Below are 19467 nucleotides of genomic sequence, written 5' to 3' on the forward strand. Positions count from 1 at the left end.
TGTCATTCAAATTCTACAATTTATCTACAAGATATGAGTAAAAATGAAATCTGCACCAAAACCAAAAGAAATGGCATATTTATAATTAACTGGAATATAAATTTACATTACTTTCTTATAAATTTAATGAGCCGAAGTAAGAAAACTATGTAATTAGTAACAACGTGATACATGTTAATATTTATGTATTTACATGCTGTTTCTGTTATATTTGGTAAAGGTGTGAAATAAATGTGACTGAAATTATTTTTTATTGCTGTACCAAAATCTCACACTGACTTTTAATTTAATTTTATTTTTAGGTTTAGTTATTTTATTCAGTGGAGGTGAAATATCATGAACTCCAAACAGGTTTACAAGATGTTTGAAGGAGAAACGGGCCCATAGCATCACAGATCATTTCAATGTTAAGCATATTTTTTAAAATATTCCTTACTTATTTGGGTTTTTTTGTAAATAAAAAAATAAAACAAAAAAAAACTTTATCTTAATACGATCAAACCATGAAATTCTAACCTGAAATGTTATGTTTTTATTAGCTGTAAGTGGAAAATCGTCATAATTAACAGAATTACAACCTTTAAATAACTATGTAGATGAAAACTTTAGTCAGCGCCCAGATCAATGTACCTGCACTAATTCAACCTCATTTGCAAAATTATTTTTTTAATATTATTTTTGGCTTTTTTAAAGTATATTTGTATTGTTTATATGTTAAATCAAAGTCAGATTCCTTGTTTTTGTTGACAAACGTGGCTGATTTTGATCGTCCAGCCTAGTAAATATCGGTAACTCTTACACTCAGTGTTTCTTGAACAGGTTATAACAGCCATCCCGTCAGATTAGGTCGCTGTTCTCAGTCCTAATCCGTGGAACAACAGGTGTGTAATCTGTTTTGTGGTCCACCTGGTGACAGCAGCTGCTGAGTCCCACCTCCTTCTGCCGTTTCTAAGAAAAGATTTCTAATCCACACTTCAGCTGGGTCTCTTTAGAAAGCTGAAGTTTAGCAAAGCAATGAACGAGTTTCTAAAGTCTCTAAATCATGTTTTTTTAAGTTAATGCCACTGCGGAAACAAAGACCAAGGAAATGGAGGCAAAATGGAGAACCTTCTAATAAGATCACAAAACATGTTCTTTATTTTCTTAATTTATTTACTTATTTATTCTGGTAAATATTTTTTTATCCCGATCCACACGCTCTGACCAACTGCAATAAAAAAGAAGAAAATGGTGCATCGCTTTTTAGATGGTTTGTCCCTCGGTGGACTCCGTAGCGGCTAAACAAACAGAGACGCTAACGAACGCAGATTCTGCTTTAAAAATGAAATGTCTGTCCTGCGCAGAGCCACAACATGGGAGATTTCTGAATCAGAGGACAGCGATCACGACCTGAAATCAGAATTAAACCGCGATGAAAGCTGTCAAAAAGAAACAACAGACAGCAGAGGAGAACCGGAGGCTCTCCGCTCCCAGGAAAAACCCATAAATCTGCCGTCTTCACCGGATAAAAGTGACCCTAGAGTCGCTCTATCTGCTCCGGAGGCATCCGGCGGCTCCCCGAGCCCGGCACGCAAACGCCGCAGCAGGGAGGAGATTGAGGAGGCCAGGCTGAAAGCCAAGGAGCGGAAGGAGGAGAGGGAGCGGCAGAGAGCCGCCAGAGCCCGGGAGAAGGAGGAGAGGAGGCGGGAGCAGCAGCGGAGGAGAGAGGCGGCGGAGACCCTCAAGAGCCTCCGGCCAGAGAACTGCATCAAGAGCCTGACGGTCTGTGTAGAACCAGGTGCGCAGTGATGCGTTTAGGTGCTGTCGGACATTCCGATTCCATCCATCAAGGTCTGTTAAAGTGCGGTGAATTCATCAGGTCGCCTCAGTAAATATCACTGACTAGTTTATTTATGTCAGTGATTTATAGAAACGTGTTGAGAGTCCAGGTTTATCGTTTCGGATCAAGAGGAAACAAACTGTCGTATAAACGGACTTCAGAGTGAGAGCGTAAATATAGGCAGCTCACTACTTAAAGAATTCTTAATTATAAATAACCAAAACTTCAACAAAGATGTTGTACTTTATTCTAGTCCAAGTTTACAAAACAGCCAAGTAAATTGCCGTTTAAAAATTTATTCTGAAAAATATATTTAGGGGAAGCTAACTGCGCTAAACGTTCTCAAAGTTAACAAAAAATGCTAAAGCGCTAAACCAAAAAATGTGCTCCATTTTTAGCTGAAGTTTGCTCACCACTGGGTTTCAGCAGATGAATTAGATTTTAAATTATTTAAGATTTTAAAGAGGCAGTATCCTGTCAAATCAGCTATGTTGAGTTTTACATCATGTTTTAATATTATTCACTCATCAAAAACATACCAAAAACAATCATTTGATCTCCATGGCAACCATTCAGATGTGCAAAACGCCTGGGTGGGTCTAGCCCCGCCTTCTATGCGCAGCTCCTCCTCCTCCTCTCTCTGCTCTATGAATATTAAAGTTTAACCTGGTTTTCTGCAATAAACTCAGTTGTAAATATTGTGTAAAAACTAACTTTGACCTCCGCAGCCCTTCTCCAACATGACGGCTCAGACATTTTGCTGGACACACTGGCCATGTTGGAGTGGAGGTTCAGTGTTGAGAGCCAGCGTTTGTCTCGCAGCATCACCTGGACCAGAGATCTGCCTCAGGTAGGACGCTCCCGCCTCACGCAGAAAGTCCATTCAGGTCAGTACCTGGGCTTCCATTGACCTGAAAGTTGGAATTCCAAAAATAAATTTGCTTAATGAAAACATGCAAATTTGGGGGGGGGGAAAAAATCATTTTTGAATAAAAAGTTTTTGCGTTAGAAAGAGGTGTTTTTTATTTGGTCGTATCAAAATTGGTTTATTAAAAAAAACTGTGAAGGAAACACTTTTTTTTGCATCACACGAGTCCATTGATCAACAATTGGATGTTGCTACTGGCAGAAACTATGAAGAACTCAACAGGAAGTAGTTAGAGGATGATGTTTTGTAATGACTTGTCAGGTGAACAAACTTTTTCACATGTGATTTTAATTGTGTTTATTTAATACCGCAATTGTGAAATCGTGGGGTTGTTTTTACATCATTGACAAAGTTGTACGCCTCCCAGCAGGCAGAAGACGGTCAGGCCCGGGTGGAGGAGGAGGAGCAGATGGTTCTGGTCTTGACTCTTGCTGACTTTGTGGACATTGTGATCTCCGTTAAAGAAGTAATGAAGCTCCTAAAAGTGTAAAAAACGTCTGAATGGAGACGCGTTTGATGCCATGCTGTCCCCACTCTGGACTGTAGATGGTGGACAGCGATGGGGAGGAGACGGGGACGGTCCTCAGTCCCCTCTTGGAGTGTCTCAACCGGGATAAGGTGGTCACCATGTTGGTGACGGACCTTGAGTCGGATCACTGGTCAGTTTATTCCCAGGACATTTCTGACATTAATCTAAAAATTAATCTAAAAGTGTTTTGGGGGAAATTAGTTCTTTCAATCTACACCATTGTAATTTTTCACTTATTTCCATAATAGATCCGTTTTCATGTGGGCATTCCTGGTTTTCCCAACAGGATGGAGGAATATTTTCCAGAACAGATGCTGCGGACCAAACTGGGGATGAAGGATCAGGATGTGGAGGAGGTTTGTTTGCTGTTTGAGGATTCCAGTTTTTCTGAGCTCGTTAAATATTCACAATATTTAACTTTTACAGAAAGGGATTGGGATCTCTGGGAAAATTAAGTAAATCAGCCTTTTTTTCTCAGAATTCCTATGTTCTTTCTCAGAAAGCTGACTGTAAACTAAGAATTCTGGCTTTTTCTCAGAATTTTTAATTTTTCTTAGAATTCTGTTCTTTTTTTTCAGAATTCCAACATAAATCTCAGAATCAGAATTGTTTAAATTGTTCATATGTCATTAGGAGAATATAGTTTTAGAACTCAAATTAACCAAATAAATTTGGTGCAAGTTATATGATTATTTTCACATACTAACCACATAACTGACAAGCACCTAAGAATTTTGGGTTATTTATTTGTATTTTGACATAGACTGACACAGAATTATAATTCTGAGCAAAATGTAAGACTTTTACAAATTTTAGTTTTGGCACTAATCCTCTTCCGTACTTCCTAGGTTCTTGTTTACCTTCAGCTCTATAAAAACATCTCTGTGGTTTTCGTGGAGAGCTGGCAGGACATCACCGACCATGTGTGCGCCGTCACCAAGGCTTTGTCAAAACGCCCCTTTAAGTGCGTCTTCTTTTTTACCGTAACAAATGATCATCTTATTGCAGGGTTAAAATAGTTTTGGGGTTTTCATTATACTTTATTTTATTAAAATCTGACTTTTTGTTTGTCTAATTCAGTTAAATTCATTTGTTTTAAGAGTGTTTTTGTATTGCTTAGTTCTTATTAGAGTGGTAGTTTTAGTTTCTTTAAACTTTAGATAATTTTTAGGTTCAGAATTCAAAAAGTTAAAAGTATTGTATTACTGTACATCGATTGGGTAATGAATACGTACTAGCGTGTCTATGGTAACAGCCGCAAGGAGTGCCGTAATTTACCGACCGCTGTCGTAAACTGCGCGTCTACGTTTCAAGAGTAGCTTGAAAAGCTAAAAGATAGTTTCAAAAACGAATTTTACAATTTCATAGAGTCTTTGTTAATTTTATTAACGCAGGACATAGTTCCAGTTAGTTGTAGATTTCCCCGTTAATTATCGTTTTTATTTATTCAAGTTAACAAAAAAATCTTTTCTCGAATTCAGTTTTTTTTTTTTTTCGTTAGCTTCTGTTGCTAACTAACCTCTGACCCTCATTAGCTTCTGTTGCTAACTAACCTCTGACCCCCACAGACTCATGACTGAGCGGACCGAGCTGCCGTTCTGCGTGGACGGTTCGTGGGCCGGCGGGGCCCGGGTTGGGAGGGACGGTTCGGGACTGAGGGACGTCTGGGTCCGGCAGATCCAGCAGCTGAACAGGGTGAGCCCGGCGGTGGCCGCCGCCGTGGCCGAGGCCTTCCCGTCTCCGCGGCTCCTGTTGCAGGTAATAAACCGCCGTTGAAGCAAAAGGTTCGGAGGATCGTAACGGTTTTCTTTTGCGTGTGTCGCCCGAAGGCTTACCAGAACTCCGGTTCCGAGGCGGAGAAGAAGAGCATGCTGGCTGGGCTCTCGGTGAAAACAGAAGGGAAAGAAAGAAGAGTTGGACCGGATATTTCAGCCAGAATGTACCGCAGCCTCACCGCGGAAAACCCTCAGCTGGTTCTGGACTGATCGGCCCAATCTGGAAACCATGGAGAACTTTTTACGGAAAAGAATCTGCTTCTCTGGTTTAATGTAAAAATGTATGACGGAGTACTAGAGCCAAAAAAGGAGGAAAGAATTTCTGCCAAAAAAATCCAGGAAATTTCTGAGTTTGAAAAGTTGAAAATTTGCTAGAAAAAAAAGAAGAAATGTTGAGATTGATCTCAGAACATTTTGAGATAAAAGCTGGGAAGTGTCTGGGTTTGAAAGTAAAAAAAAATCTATTTTTGAAACTCAGAAATTTCCAAGATCTTTATAAAAAAATCTTAACCCTAAATCTAAAAAATTTCTAGGAAAAAAAACTGGGAAATATTTGAGTTTTAAAAGTAAAAAAGTTCAAAAAATAAAAAATAAAAATCTTGCAATAATCTCAAAATTTCTGAATTTTTTTCCAAGCAAATTTGGACTTTTCTATGGCCTTAAGACACACTTGTAGAAATGTAACACTAATTACGTATGTAAATAAACAAATAATGTCCATTTTAATAAAGAATGAAAATTAGCTGGATTTCCAAACACCTCCATATTATGTAAGTTTACATGTAAATTATGAAATAAAAGGGGCTAAAACATAAGTTTTCTGCTTGGATTTGAATATTTTTTAAACGTTCACAATTGGAAGAGAAGGAAAAAAAGGTTAAAAATGTACTTTAACTTTTTTTTTTTACCTCTTTCTGTGATAAATCAATACAAAGCAGTAACTAACTCCCAAATCAACCATTTTCTTCTAATAAACTGTCTAAATGAGTCCTTTTGTGAGTTTTACCACCTGATAGTAATGTAGATTCGGTTCAATGTGGGACTAAAAGCTGCTGCTGTTCTTTCACACGTCACTGTCAAACGAACCAAACCCTTTGAAAAACAGGAAAAATCTGTTCCTCTACTCGCCTGTAGTGGCGCTGCACCACGAAACACAAAGGGAAACCACATGAAAACCTCTGAAGAAGACACTGAGCGCAGCTTCACGAGACGTAAACTAAAATGTAGTCGGTCAGATTTTAGCGGTTGGAGGATTTCTCATTTCATTTTCATTTATTTATTTATTTCGAACAGACATTAAAAACAGTCAAAAAAGAACAAGAAAACAAAATAGAATGAGACAAACTTAAGAAATAAAATGTAAAACAAATTATTTTGGCTAAAAAACCACGACCCATTTCTCCCGCTAGTTTTAGCCTAGTATGCTTGTTTTGGGCCCTGCGACAGACTGGCGACCTGTCCAGGGTGACCCCGCCTCTCGCCCGGAACGTTAGCTGGAGATGGGCACCAGCAACCCTCCCGACCCCACTAAGGGACAAGGGTGAAAGAAAATGGATGGATGGATGCTTGTTTTGGTTGTATTTACCCAGAATGCTCTGTGCTGTAGTTTGCGTCGTCATTTTGGTTAACGCAGTTGAATTTCCTCTTGGCTCCAACGGTTCAGCTTGATTGATATCTAGCCACTCATCCGGTCCAGACTCGATTAGCCACGCCCCTCCGCGTCTATTGGCTCCGCCCACTTTGGGATTTTTATAAAATATTTTGGGGCGGAGTTACACTTCAAATATGAAATGTAAGGATAATTTTAAATAATTCTTTTTACATGCACAAATCTGAAGTGGTTGGTGTGAATTTATCTCCAGTATATCTGCAGCTGTTTTGTGAATAAACAGCAATGATGGCCTCCATTTTACCTTTACTCACCTGTGTGACATGAATCCCAGGAACACAGTGAGGTTTGTAATTGTAACATGAAAAACATTTGAAACTTGAATAAAAACTGAAACTATAAACAAAACTTCATTATTTTTCTGTTTATTTTTACATGACTGTAAGAAAGTTCACAATCAAATGTTTAGCAATAAATAGAAAAACAGTATCAGCACATTTTCATCTGATATCCAGCTCAAAGACAAATAAAAAAAACACACTTATAAAAAGACTTTTACAGTATTATAAACGGTCTATCCCTGAGAATAACCAACAAGTTTCCTGGTTTGCTTTTTAAATCCGACCTGCCTTTTCCAAAGGCATTAGCAGTGGCATTTTAAAGATACAAAATAACATCTAAATAAAAATACAAACTGGCTAAAACAGGATGTTCCAATAAAGAAACAGGAGCTGAGGGTTAGGCCTGCTGCAATAAACAATAAATCAATCGTATGACAAACTCCATAATTTCCATTTGCAATATTTTTTTCTTTTCCCTCTTTCTGGCTGATAAAAGTCTTCAGTCTGGTGTTTAAGTCTCAACTAGCCTCTTTTTTAAGGACAATTTTGCTTACAGAAAGTTGATAATTCATTATTTTATTTATTTTGCATATTTAAAATGTCTTCTAGTTCCAGTGTTAAATGTTTACCAGAATTTAAAGTTTACTGAACTTTGAGAATGTGTTCTAGGATTATTATTGCCATTATGTTACTTGAAAATGGTCTTTAAACACAATATTATCGTTTATCGCAATAACGTCTGAGACAATTTAGCATCTAGCAAAATTTATTGTGGTGACCCATTGATGCTGTTAAACGTCGACTAGATCACTGCAAAAAACAAAATGCTACCAAGTATTTTTGGTCTACTTTCTACTGCAAATATCTCAGTACACTTGAAATAAAACAACTTTTCAGCAAGATATAGGCGTTTGTTTAAATAAGTCAATAATTCCTTAATATTGATGAAAAACTGAACGTTTAATTGGCAGATTATTTTCCCTGTGTCATGGGGAAAATGTTTTGTTACACGTTAAATAATCTGGCAGTGGAACTTTTTCCATCAATATAAAGGAATTACTGACAAAGACAAGCTGCTGTATTGCTGAAAAGTTGCATTTAGGTTAGTTTTGTCTTCTTTCAAGTGCTCTAAGATATTTGCACTGGAAACTAGACCAAAAATGATAAGTTTTTGGTAGGTCACTGCAAAAACACAAAAATATTACAAAGCATTTGTGGTCCAGTTTATAGTGTAAACGCCTTAGTACATTTGAAATAAGACAAAACTGACTTACAATGAACTTTACAGCAAAGTATAGGAGGTTATTTTAAGTCATTAATTCCTTAATATTGATGAAAAAGTTCCTAGTTCCACAGGCACCGTTACCTAGCAACCCCAGCCAAGCCCAGTCGTTACCTAGCAACCCCAGCCAAGTCCAGCCGTTGCCTAGCAACCCCAGCCAAGCCCAGTTGTTACCTAGAAACCCCAGCCAAGCCCAGTCGTTACCTAGCAACCCCAGCCAAGCCCAGTTGTTACCTAGAAACCCCAGCCAAGCCCAGGCGTTACCTAGCAACCTCAGCCAAGCCCAGTCGTTACCTAGCAACCTCAGCCAAGCCCAGGCGTTACCTAGCAACCTCAGCCAAGCCCAGTCGTTACCTAGCAGCCCCAGCCAAGCCCAGTCGTTACCTAGCAACCTCAGCCAAGCCCAGTCGTTACCTAGCAACCTCAGGCAAGCCCAGTCGTTACCTAGCAACCTCAGCCAAGCCCAGTCGTTACCTAGCAACCTCACCCAAGCAACAGTCGTTACCTAGCAACCTCAGGCAAGCCCAGTCGTTACCTAGTAACCCCAGCCAAGCCCAGTCGTTACCTAGCAACCTCACCCAAGCAACAGTCGTTACCTAGCAACCTCAGGCAAGCCCAGTCGTTACCTAGCAACCCCAGCCAAGCCCAGTCGTTACCTAGCAACCTCAGCCAAGCCCAGTCGTTACCTAGCAACCCAGTTCTATTTCCACTGACAGATTATTTCACTTACAACTTTTATCCCATGTTATAAGTTAACTTATAGTGAAACTAGTAATTATTCATCAATACTAACGAATTATTGACTTATTAAAACAAGTTCTTGTATTTTACTGAAAAGTTACTTGTTAGTTAGTTTTAATCATTTCAAGTGTACTAAGATATTTGCAGTAGGAACTAGACCAAAAATACTTAAGATTTTGTGTTTTTGCAGTGTAGTGAAATTTGACATGGCAGAAGTAGAATAAGCTTTGCAGCACAAACGCAAGCGGGTCACGTCCAGCGGCATCGTTTGCACTGATAATCCTCCGGGTCGGAGCAGCAGCTGTCGTAGTCGCTGCTCGGCGGAGTCGGCGGACAGTGGCATGCTGCGGGCCGATCCTGAGGCGCCGGCTCGGCGCAGGCACTTGGGCTGGAAGGCACGCTTGTCTGCATGCAGTCATCGTCCTCGGACGGGTCCGGGTCGCTGCTGAGGGCGAACACCCAGTCCAGTTGACTCTGCAGGACGGTGCGCAGGCCCGGCGGCAGCTGCAACGCGTCAACCACGTCAGGGCAACTGGGCAACATCTGGCGCAGCCGGGCGCAGCAGAGGTACTGCAGGGAGGTCGGCGCGAAGCAGGCGCACACCACCTTCATGCTACTCTTAGCGGCCGTGGAGCAAACCATGGGGTAGAACTTCTTGCTCTGCAACCTGGTAGCAGCCACACCTGTTAGCAAGGCATTTATCTGTTAGCTTCATTCAGAGGAAAAGAGACCAAACACAGCAAAAACTGAAACTACCGAAGTAAACAATAACTTTAATGCAGCTATGCTAACAGAACAATCAAGCTACAAAGATCATTCTTTGCACTTTTACAAATTAAATTTTCCAATTCATTAAAAGGGGCAGTAATATGTGTTTTAAGTAACTTTGTAACATTATATATAACATTTTTAGGTAAAAATGCATTTTTAGTTAATAATATATTGTAACAATGTTAGCATTGTTGGTGCTCACCACTGCTGAAGCAGTTGAATGAAATTTGATACATTTCTCAGTAAACAAATATTAAAGCTCTAGATCTGTAGACTTTGTTCAGATTCAAGCATTTGAACACACTTTGCTTGTGCTTTGGGCCGGCTCTGCATATCGTTAAGACATGCTGCAGTTCTTAACGAGTCTGGGATGGCGTGTCTGAAATAAAGTGGCCCGACTAACCGGCCTTGAGGAGCCCCACATTTGATCTTGGTTCATAAAGTTTCATAAAGACAGGAACCATTTTGCTACAGCAGCAGACCGTCCCCCGTTATTTATGCCATTTAAACCTTAAATCAGAGCTACAATGGCTGCTTTCTTCAACCGTTACCTATGCAGTGCCGATTCTTGTAGAAGGTCAAAGTGCCGTGCCAGGTGTCCAGGTGAACTCCTATGACCGAGCCCTGACCGAACCGAGGGGAGAACTTCACTTTGTCTCCTTTGTGTTGGAGCAGACCTTCAAGCAAACATCGCTTTTGGTTTATAACCGGCTCATAAAGGTAAAAACCCAGACATCTGAACAGGAAGAGGTCTAACCTGTGTATGAGAGGCCCCAGCTGTCCTCATCGTGGCCCAGCAGGCTGCCAAAGCTGAACTTGAACTTATCCAGGTTCACCTCAGAGGTTCCGACCCCAACCATCTGCAGAGAAGAAGATAAATCAGTGTTCAGCGTCTTGCAAAAGTTTTCATATAGAGTCACATTATTGGGATTTTGCGTCAACAGATCATCTAATACCTAATATTATTAATAACTGATCGCTGTGGTAGATTAGCCACCTGCTATTAGCTAAGCTAACACTTCAGGTTGATTAGCTAATTTAAACACCTGCAGTAGTGATGATGTGTCAGTGTTGGCGTGCAGGTCGCCTTTTTAAACGGTTTTTAACCTAATTACACATCTACATGTTAGCTTGTCATAGTCAAGCTAACATAACTGACCTACGTCCCTCTCCCTCGCTATGTTTTCTTAGTTAAAAGTCTTTCCGAACCTTGTTACCTAGTTGTAATAGTGTAGAAAGTTAGTAGCAAAGCCCTGCGTTTATCTACACTTTAAATATCAGGCGTACATTTAAGATTTAGCGCGTACATTTAAGATTTAGCGCGTTATATCGACAATTTGACAACTAAAACATATGCTAATCATCGTCTGCTAGCAGTTTTCTTCCCTCCAGCAGGGAAATGGGGCGGTTCAGGTTTTAACCGATTTAAAGAAACTGACCATGTCGGTTCCGTAGACGGGAGAAGTCATCTTCACCTCCCAGTAGTGCTGGCCCTCTGAAAGCGCCCTGTTGCCGCGGATGGCGGCCGTGCCGCAGCTGTAGTCCGAGTGGAAGCTCACCTTCCTGTCGTCGCAGCTCAGGGAGGCGCCGGACGACTTGCAGCGCTCGTCCCAAACCCAGTCAAAAACTGAGAAGAGAAGAAGAAGAAGAAGAGCGCGTTTTATTCTACGAGATCTCAAAACCAGAGCTCCACGACGACGGAGGTCTACGAATTATTCAAGACACGTAATGAGAAGAAAGCGCAAGCTTTAATAAGGATTCTATTTAAACCTGAAACGATTAATCGTGATAAATCAGTAACTGAAATAATCATTAACTAATTTAGTAATCGATTAATCGCTGACAGGAAAATAGTACTGAAGAGCACCAATTAAGCCAGAACTGTTCAAAAAATATCTTGTTTTTGATGAGGGAATAACATTATAACCTGATGGAAAGTTTTTTTTAAAAAAAGTGATTTTACACGATACTGCAACTTTAAAAACAGTAAAGTTAAATGTTAAACAATTTCAAATCTTCTAATTTATCTATGCTAAGACCCAAATTTGTCCACGCTTCTGCTAATCTACTAATACAGAAGCTAATTTTTTTGTTTAGCGATATAGCATTTTATGCTAGCTTTGGAAGTATTTAACTATAACTGCTAAATTTACTTGGCTGTTTTGTAACTTTTCAGCAGAATAAGGTTCGACATCTGTGCTATCGGCTTGTAATAATTCTTCAAGTAGTTAACTGTTTATATTTATGCTCTTATTTTGAAGTCTGTTTACACCGCAGTTCCGTTTCCTCTCCTCATGTTCTCTCATCTTAAGAAACTTTATTGAGCAAATGGAAAGTGAACAACAAATTAATGAATGAGTTCTACAGAAAAATAAACACGTGTGTGTCATTACTCAGATGGTAGACTTCCCAAAAATTATACTCACAAGAGTAGCACGACTTCAACATATATTACTCAAGTAAAAGTAAAAAGTAAAAGTATTCGGTAAAAGTAAAAGTATTAGGTAAAAAAATCTACTCAAGTACTCAGTGACTGATCAGATTATCTGAATATTTAAACATTACATCATCAGATGAACCAAAATGAAAAGTTAAGTGAAAATTTTGGTATTTTAAGGATCAAAATGACAATAATTCAGAAAAGTACCAAAATATCAGGCAAAAGAAAATTTTCCAAATAATTTTCTCTCAATAAAAAAACTTATAAAACTTTAACAGAATCTGCAGGTGTGTGTCTGTGTCTGGTGAAGTTTTGGTTAAAACATGTTTGTTTTTCACTCCGTGGGTAGAAAATCCTGACATTTTACTCAAATAGGAGTAGAGATACTTCATAATGAAATTACTCAAGTAAAAATAAAAAGTACAGCATAGTAAAATGCTCCTAAAAGTAAAAGAGAACAAAACAAGTTACTCATGTAAAGGTAATTGATTTAATATAACTATTTATTACCCAACTCTGCAGTGACATAATTATCGTTTATCGTTTATCGCAATAACATCTGGGACGATTTATCGTCCAGTAAAATGTGTTATTGTGATCGTCCTGAACTAAAGGAGTGAAATGCTGCAAATCCATTTATGTTAGCATAAACTGAATGAGATCCAGTCAGCTGGAGTGAGATATGGTGAGTAAAATCACATTTAGCTGAATACATTTTGTGTTAATTTTCTGCGTTTCCCGCTTTGTTTACATGCTCAGTGCTGGTTTTCTGTGGTGCGGCTCACCCTGGTCCTCCTCCCTGTCATCAGCGGCCCATAAACTCGGGTTCAGCTCCTCCTGCGGCTCACAGATGGAGAACGATTCCCGCTTCCCCGGCGCAGCGAAGGGCAGAACCACAACCTCAGAACCGACTCCGGTGGTTCCGACCAGCTGATCCATGTCAGAGTCCAGGTCGCCGATCTGGAGAGAAGCAAACAACACGATGTGAGTGTGAAGGTGTTGGTCCCAGCAGAGCAGATTCAGGCCTGCATTCAGCATTTTTGTGATTTCGCCAGCAGGCAGGAATCCGACAGGAGAGTAAAAAACAGGTTTGTTGTGTCCCTGCAGGCTCCGGGTCCAAACCCGAACTACAGCGGAAACCTTTTAACAACAAAACCTGCAGCTGTGTCTCTGTCTGGTGAGTTTTTAGTTCAAACATGTTTGTTTTCATTCAGTGGGAGAAAAATCCAGAAATGTTACTCAAGTAAGAGGAGAGAGTAGAGATACTTCAAAATAAAATTACTGAAGTAAAAGCAAAAAGTACAGCACAATAAAAATATTCCTAGAAGTTGTTTTTTTATTAAAGTTACTCATGTAAATGTAACTAGTTACTACCCAGCTCTGGTATTGGTGCAGAAGTGTGGCCACCAGTCTGCTTTATTGTGCAAAAAAACATATTTTTCAAATCCAAATAATGGAAAAGCTTAAAGAAATGTTGCCTCTTTAGCATGTTTTCCTCTGCTGCCTCACCTGAGTCACTGATTGGCTGTCCCACTCCTCCCTGTCGGCAGCTGCCATGACATCTGCGTCCTGCCAGGTTTCGCTCCAGGCCACATGTCGAGTTTTGCCGCTCCAGCTTCTTCTCAGCATGGCGGCTCTGCAGAAGGCCAACATAAAACCTGAGGACCAGCTGGCGACCGAGCTGGACGCCGTGTCACCTCTGACCTCTGCTGGCACGCCTCAGACTGGGCCTCCGCAGCAGAGCTCCACCGAACCAGGACAGAGACAATGTTTGGGTTTTGCTGATATTTAACTTGGATATAACGGCCACCGCAGGCAGGAGAAATGAATTTCTGCTAGGAAATAGTACATTTAATTAAAAAACTATTACATTTGTGAGTTTGTAAAGTCATAAATGGCTAGAAAAACTTTGAAATTTTGAGATTAATCTCAGAAATGTTCAAGAAAAAATGTGGAAATTTCTGAGTTTGAAAAATCAAAATCTTGCTAGAAAAAAATCTGACATTTTGGCGTTAATCTCAGAAGTTTCTTGAAAAACGTGGAATTTTCTGAATTTGGAAAGTTTACGTTTTGCTAGAAAGAAAATCTAAGATTTTGAGACTAAAATGTAAAATTTTGTAAAGTCAAAAATTTACAAAAAACACTTGGAAATTTACTGTAAAAAACTTTTTTTTTAAGTTTGGATTTTTTATAACTTGAAACTAAGAAATGTTTTTTTTTCTAGAAAAATTCTAAGATTAATTTCAAAACCTGAAGTTTTTCTAGCAAATTTCTGACTTTTAAAACTCAAAAATTTCCTAATTTTTCTGTAAAATTTCCCAGCTTTGTCTCAAAATTTCTGACTTTTTTGGCAGAAACTCTTCTTTTGTCATATCTGCACCGGATGGGATTTGAAGAAGAACCTCGCCTGTCTTTTTCCTGAAATGTCTCCTGAACCTGTCCAGCGGCTCTAAGTGGGTCACCAGCCTGTCCTGCAGTCAGCCTGCAGCTGCAACACGTCCTGAATGATCCAGGCTCGTTCTCCTGTTTCCGTCCCAGTTAGCAACAGGACGAATATTTATACTCATGTTTAGCCAAAGAGACGCCTGGAAATGTTTGATTTTAAAACAAAACACTGATATTACGGTTCCTGCTAAAAATTACAGCTTTTTTCCATCACTTTTTGTAACATTACGGATATTTAGTGACAAAATATCCACCTGGTTTGGTTTTATTGTCTGTTTTTAATCCCCATAAATTATAAAGTAACACAAAACCTTACCAAATAGTTTTGTTCTGGTTTCAGGAGCTTGTTTTAAGCCAGTAATTCTTTAATATTTAAAATAAACACTAGTTCCATCGGCAGATTATTTCCCTTACAAATTTCTTGTTAAGTGAAATAATTAGGGCTGCACAGTGGCGCAGTTAGTAGAGCTGTTGCCTTGCAGCAAGAAGGTTCTGGGTTCGATTCCTGGCCCCGGTCTTTCTGCATGGAGTCTCCATGTTCTCCCTGTGCATGGTGGGTTTTCTCCGGGTACTCTGGTTTCCTCCCACAGTCCAAAAACATGACTGTTGGGTTAATTGGCCTCTCTAAATTGCCCCTAGGTGTGAGTGTGTGTGTGCATGGTGGTTTGTCCTGTGTGTCTCTGTGTTGCCCTGTGACAGACTGGCGACCTGTCCAGGTGACCTGTCCAGGTGACCCCGCCTCTCACCCGGAACGTTAGCTGGAGAGGCACCAGCACCTCCTGACCCCACTGAGGGACAAGGGTGCAGGAAAATAGATGGATGGGTGAAATAATTATTAAAATCAATATTAAGTAATTACTGATCAGCTCCAGCTCCTCTTTATTGATAAAGTTTTTATCTTATTTCTGCTGCACTAATATATTCGCTCCAGAAACTAGATCTAAAATACTTGGTAAGATTTTGAGTTTTGCTGTTATTTCATAATTTATGAGGAATGAAAACAGAAAATAAAACCCAAACAAGCGAACATTTTGTCACTAAATCACAATAATTTTACAAAACATATTTTTTAAAGATGTTGTTCAAGCAGTGCAGGACTAAATCTGGACAAATATTTATGCAATGCTTATAAATACTTGGACTTGATTCTCCTAAATTAACATTTTGTAACTAGAATTAAACACAAAACATCTGGAAATAATAATAATAATAATAATAATAATAATAATAATAATAATAATAATAATAATAATAATAATAATAATCCAGAGATTAAGTGTTGAACATTTCTAAATTGAGTTTTTTGGTTTGATTTGGTAAATAAAGTTTAAAAAAATTAAAAAGACGTTAATAGGAGGGTTAAAAATAGATCATTTTAAATCACAGTTTGCATTTATTTAAAAAAAAAAAAAAAGAAACCTCGTCACTCGGTTTGGCATCTAAACTATCAAATTTTCTTTTCCTGGATTTTAAATTGGACCAAAGTTTGTTGAACGTTTTCTGCTTTAGATGCTGAACAAAGTGTTAAAAGTCCCACAGTTTGAACATAATTAAACAAAAATATGAATAAATGCATCTCGGAACAAGATAATTCACACATTTCGGATCAAAACATGTTCGTTTCTGGGAACCAGAACCATTGATCGTTATAATTACATGTTTATGCAGGAACTGGACTCGGTGACGCATCTGTTTCACACGGTCTCTTTAAAACGGAGGAGTTTCAATACGACCTGCGTTTCCGTTTGCGCAATTTGACATTTAAAAAATGAACACGGCAGTTTAAAAAAAATACGTTTTCGATTAAATGTTTAGGATGTTTGTTTTCCATCAGCTTATTTAGCAAAACTGCGACAGAAACACTTTTTTCGAATCACACGATAAGGAACCGGATATTGGCGTTGGCGCAAACCACAAAGAAGAACGGGACAGGAAGTAGTTGGAGGAAGATGGCGCCATGTTTTTTTAATGACGTGTCACGTAAACAAACGCATTCAAGTGTGATTTTAATTGCGCATCTTATTTAATGGAAACACAGCAATTACGAAAGTTGTTTTTTTCGACATTAGCGGAACGTTGATCGTTTTTCTCTCCTCTGTGATGGAAACTCGACAGTTTTTGCATCAAAGCCAAACGCAGTTCAAGAACCTGCGGTCCAGTTCGCAACAAGAAGATGAAATACACTGAAACAGTCTTATTTCTCTCTGAATGCCTGTGTTTATGCGCTGGTGACTCTGACAAAGACAAAAACTCAAATTGTGACGTTGTGAATCATTTGAATGCGCCGAAATGACGCGGATCTCTTTGAATCATTCACTGTTTTCATTATCTTTAAAGCAGCTGCTGATTCAATCACCACACAGAAAACTACTGTGTTTCTAACTCTAAGATCAAAAACTTTATGATGTATTTACCTCCACAGTCAATAATTCCTGAAATTATTTGCTTCACTTCACTGATCGGCTCCTACTGCTGCTTTTATGACTTATAACTGCAAAACCACAAAACCTTACCAAGTTAAGTTTAGTGCAAATACATTTAAAATAAGGCAAAAATAACTCATAAGTAACTTTTCAACAAAATATAGTAGCTTATTTAGAGTAAATAATTCCTTAATATTGATTAAAAAGTACTAATTCCATTGGCAAATTATTTCATTTATAGCAAAATATTTTTCTATGGCACAGAATTAGAGCCACACTAAGTAAAATTTTAAAATAATATCACGACAGTAAAGTCATAATAGTATGACTTTAGTATTACGACTTAATTGTTACATCTTTACGCCTTTATTCTCATAATGTTTTGGCTTTATTGTCACATTATTATCACTTTGTTCTCATACAGATTTATTCTTGTAATTTTATTTTTTACATTTTTTTTCTCAGTATGGCCCTAATACTCTTGTATTTTTCTCACATAGGTGAAAATTTATAATATATAAATTTTTCATCAATGTTAAGGAATTATTCACTCAAAACCAGCTCCTATTTCTTGCTGAAAACCTCCTTGTAAGTTAGTTTTGTCTTATTTCAGGTGCACTACTAAGATATTTGCAGTAGAAACGAGATAATCTAACGGTGTTAGACGTTGTGTTTTTGCAGTGCGGCGCTGCGGCCTGGACCTGATGGCGTATTAACGCCAGACCTGAGCAGCAGCTGGTCGCTTCCTGTCCAAGCAGGTGCAGGAGACGATTGCAGTTAATTTAGATTAGCGAGTCTGGAGCAGGTCTCCCTTTAATTGGGCCTTACCCTAAATACCGAGCCGGCATCTGGAGGCCTGACTCAGGTGGAGCAGCGGATCCACTCCGAAACCGCAGAACGACGATGTTTACGCTGCACAGCCGAAAAGGCAACAACAACCACCGAACCAACAAATGCAAAGAAACACTAAGAGAAAGATTAAAAGAAAATCAAGCAATTCAAGCTCTCTGATTTTCTTTACTGCTTTTTTTTTTAACAATCCAGAAACTCTATTAAAAGAAATTTCATTTAGTTTTTAAATTCTTTTTGGGCTTGACTGAACAAACTTATTCTGTTTGTGTCGCTTTCTGTAAAAACAACAAGATTAATAAATGAAATTGGCAGCAAAGTCGGACTTTCACTAAAAGTTTTGGCATGTTTTCCTCAACTAGAATACAGCAGTTTAACTTATGAAGTTTAACTTTACCCTCATTTTACCTAAAACCTTTGCACCTGAGATGAACAGAGTAACTAGTTACTTTTACTCTTTTACCTGACTAATTATTTTGTTTTTATTCTTTTTTAGATTATTTTTACTTGCTGTACTTGGAGTAATTTTATTACGAAGTGTCATTTCCCTTATTTGAGTAAAACTTCTGTGTTTTCTACCGACTGAATGAGAAACAAACATGTTTTACCAGAAACCCACCAGACAGACTCACACCTGCAGTTTATGCCAAAGTTTTTATTGAAACTGATTTGGAAACATTTTCTTTTGCCTGATTTTGTTATTTTTTTGTTACTTATATGAATTATTGTCATTTTGGTTCTTAAAATAATACAAATTTTCACTAAACCTCATATTTTGGTCCACCTGGTTATGCAATTTCTGAACATTAAGTGATTGATAATTTCATCAGTTACTCAGCACTTCTACCAAACACTTTTTTATTCTTACTTTAGTCATTTTTTGGCGGCCATTTTTGAGTTTTACTTGAATAGAAATAAGTTGTAATAGTGCTGCTTTTACATGAATCTAATTTTTGGGTTTTCTGCCAAACTTGTTCACCCCTGGTGCGACGTGTTCATTTGTTTTTCTTCCTTTAGTTCCTCTTATTTCAAATTGAACGCCATCAGCTGCCATGCTGCAAATCTCTTCAACGAACTCTGATCTGCTGTTTCTGAACTATAAACTCCAGATTTTTTAACTTCTGTGGTTAAATAACCAAAATACTTTCATCCAGATCTTGTTCCTACCTTACAAAGGTCTCCATGAATGCTGTGCTGCAGAGGCTCATGTGGATCCCTGTCGGTGTGACAGCTGCAGCCTTCAGTCTGTCCCACTTTCTGCAGGACAGGAGTAAACAGAACCCGTCCACGCCCCCACCGCGCTCCTATTGGATCAGAACCAGGCAGAGGAGGAGTCGCTGTCCGGTGGACTGGACTCCTTCTTCTCCTTCTTGGTTTCCCCCGAGTCTGATCTGCAACTGATTCAAGGCTCGTCATGTGACGCCTGCTGACCTGAGGCCTGCAGGCTGAGCAAAACTAGCAGAAAAATCAAAAACACAAAATCTTATTTAGTTTTTATTGTAAACATATTAGCAC

General features: G+C 38.8%; 2 protein-coding genes and 2 long non-coding RNA genes across 17 annotated transcripts; 2 read left to right on the forward strand and 2 right to left on the reverse strand.

The window, feature by feature from the left end:
• Nucleotides 1–1079: 1079 nt before the first annotated feature.
• Nucleotides 1080–5866, forward strand: eme2 (essential meiotic structure-specific endonuclease subunit 2). 2 transcript variants are annotated; one of them, XM_017310643.2, is made up of 8 exons: nt 1080–1777; nt 2548–2669; nt 3118–3213; nt 3294–3406; nt 3563–3632; nt 4125–4240; nt 4845–5034; nt 5106–5866. In XM_017310643.2, exons 1-8 carry the CDS (start codon nt 1327–1329, stop codon nt 5259–5261), a joined length of 1314 nt encoding a protein of 437 aa, XP_017166132.2. In that variant the 5' UTR covers nt 1080–1326; the 3' UTR covers nt 5262–5866. The 2 variants fall into 2 exon arrangements, with proteins under 2 accessions (XP_017166132.2, XP_008434612.2); XM_008436390.3 differs by having other exon boundaries at nt 1082–1777; nt 3115–3213.
• LOC145549178 (uncharacterized) lies at nt 2044–4964 on the reverse strand. The gene is made up of 2 exons (XR_014085159.1): nt 4830–4964; nt 2044–2730 (listed from the first exon to the last, which is right to left on the reverse strand). It is a non-coding gene; the product is annotated as an uncharacterized LOC145549178 (long non-coding RNA).
• A 1203-nt stretch (nt 5867–7069) lies between the features above and the next one.
• spsb3b (splA/ryanodine receptor domain and SOCS box containing 3b) lies at nt 7070–19467 on the reverse strand. 13 transcript variants are annotated; one of them, XM_081600999.1, is made up of 11 exons: nt 19120–19467; nt 13745–13871; nt 13021–13195; nt 11235–11422; nt 10553–10655; nt 10347–10472; nt 8880–9707; nt 8827–8848; nt 8608–8765; nt 8458–8487; nt 7070–8367 (listed from the first exon to the last, which is right to left on the reverse strand). In XM_081600999.1, the coding sequence occupies exons 1-7, from the start codon at nt 19158–19160 to the stop codon at nt 9274–9276; spliced, it is 1194 nt and encodes a 397-aa protein (XP_081457125.1). In that variant the 5' UTR covers nt 19161–19467; the 3' UTR covers nt 7070–8367; nt 8458–8487; nt 8608–8765; nt 8827–8848; nt 8880–9273. The 13 variants fall into 13 exon arrangements, with proteins under 13 accessions (XP_081457125.1, XP_081457124.1, XP_081457123.1 ...); XM_081600998.1 differs by having other exon boundaries at nt 8548–8765; XM_081600997.1 differs by having other exon boundaries at nt 7070–8397; nt 8548–8765.
• Nucleotides 13081–18105, forward strand: LOC145549177 (uncharacterized). Its single transcript, XR_014085158.1, has 3 exons — nt 13081–13219; nt 13343–13412; nt 13786–18105. It is a non-coding gene; the product is annotated as an uncharacterized LOC145549177 (long non-coding RNA).

This window comes from Poecilia reticulata, chromosome 19 (assembly GCF_904066995.2).
Source record: "Poecilia reticulata chromosome 19, P_reticulata-male-v2, whole genome shotgun sequence".
Classification (NCBI taxonomy): Eukaryota; Metazoa; Chordata; class Actinopteri; order Cyprinodontiformes; family Poeciliidae; genus Poecilia; species Poecilia reticulata.

What these genes read in the sequence shown, in the direction of transcription:
- eme2 (XM_008436390.3), top strand. Translation starts at nt 1,327, where the DNA reads ATGTCTGTCCTGCGCAGAGCCACAACATGGGAGATTTCTGAATCAGAG. An exon ending in TTGTGATCTCCGTTAAAGAA is followed by an intron (nt 3,214 to 3,293) that starts GTAATGAAGCTC and finishes TCTGGACTGTAG; the next exon opens with ATGGTGGACAGCGATGGGGA. An exon ending in CTCCGCGGCTCCTGTTGCAG is followed by an intron (nt 5,035 to 5,105) that starts GTAATAAACCGC and finishes TGTCGCCCGAAG; the next exon opens with GCTTACCAGAACTCCGGTTC.
- spsb3b (XM_008436391.3), bottom strand. Translation starts at nt 19,160, where the DNA reads ATGAGCCTCTGCAGCACAGCATTCATGGAGACCTTTGTAAG. An exon ending in ACAGCCAATCAGTGACTCAG is followed by an intron (nt 13,196 to 13,744) that starts GTGAGGCAGCAG and finishes GCTTCTCTCCAG; the next exon opens with ATCGGCGACCTGGACTCTGA. An exon ending in CAAGAATCGGCACTGCATAG is followed by an intron (nt 9,708 to 10,346) that starts GTAACGGTTGAA and finishes CCTTGCTAACAG; the next exon opens with GTGTGGCTGCTACCAGGTTG.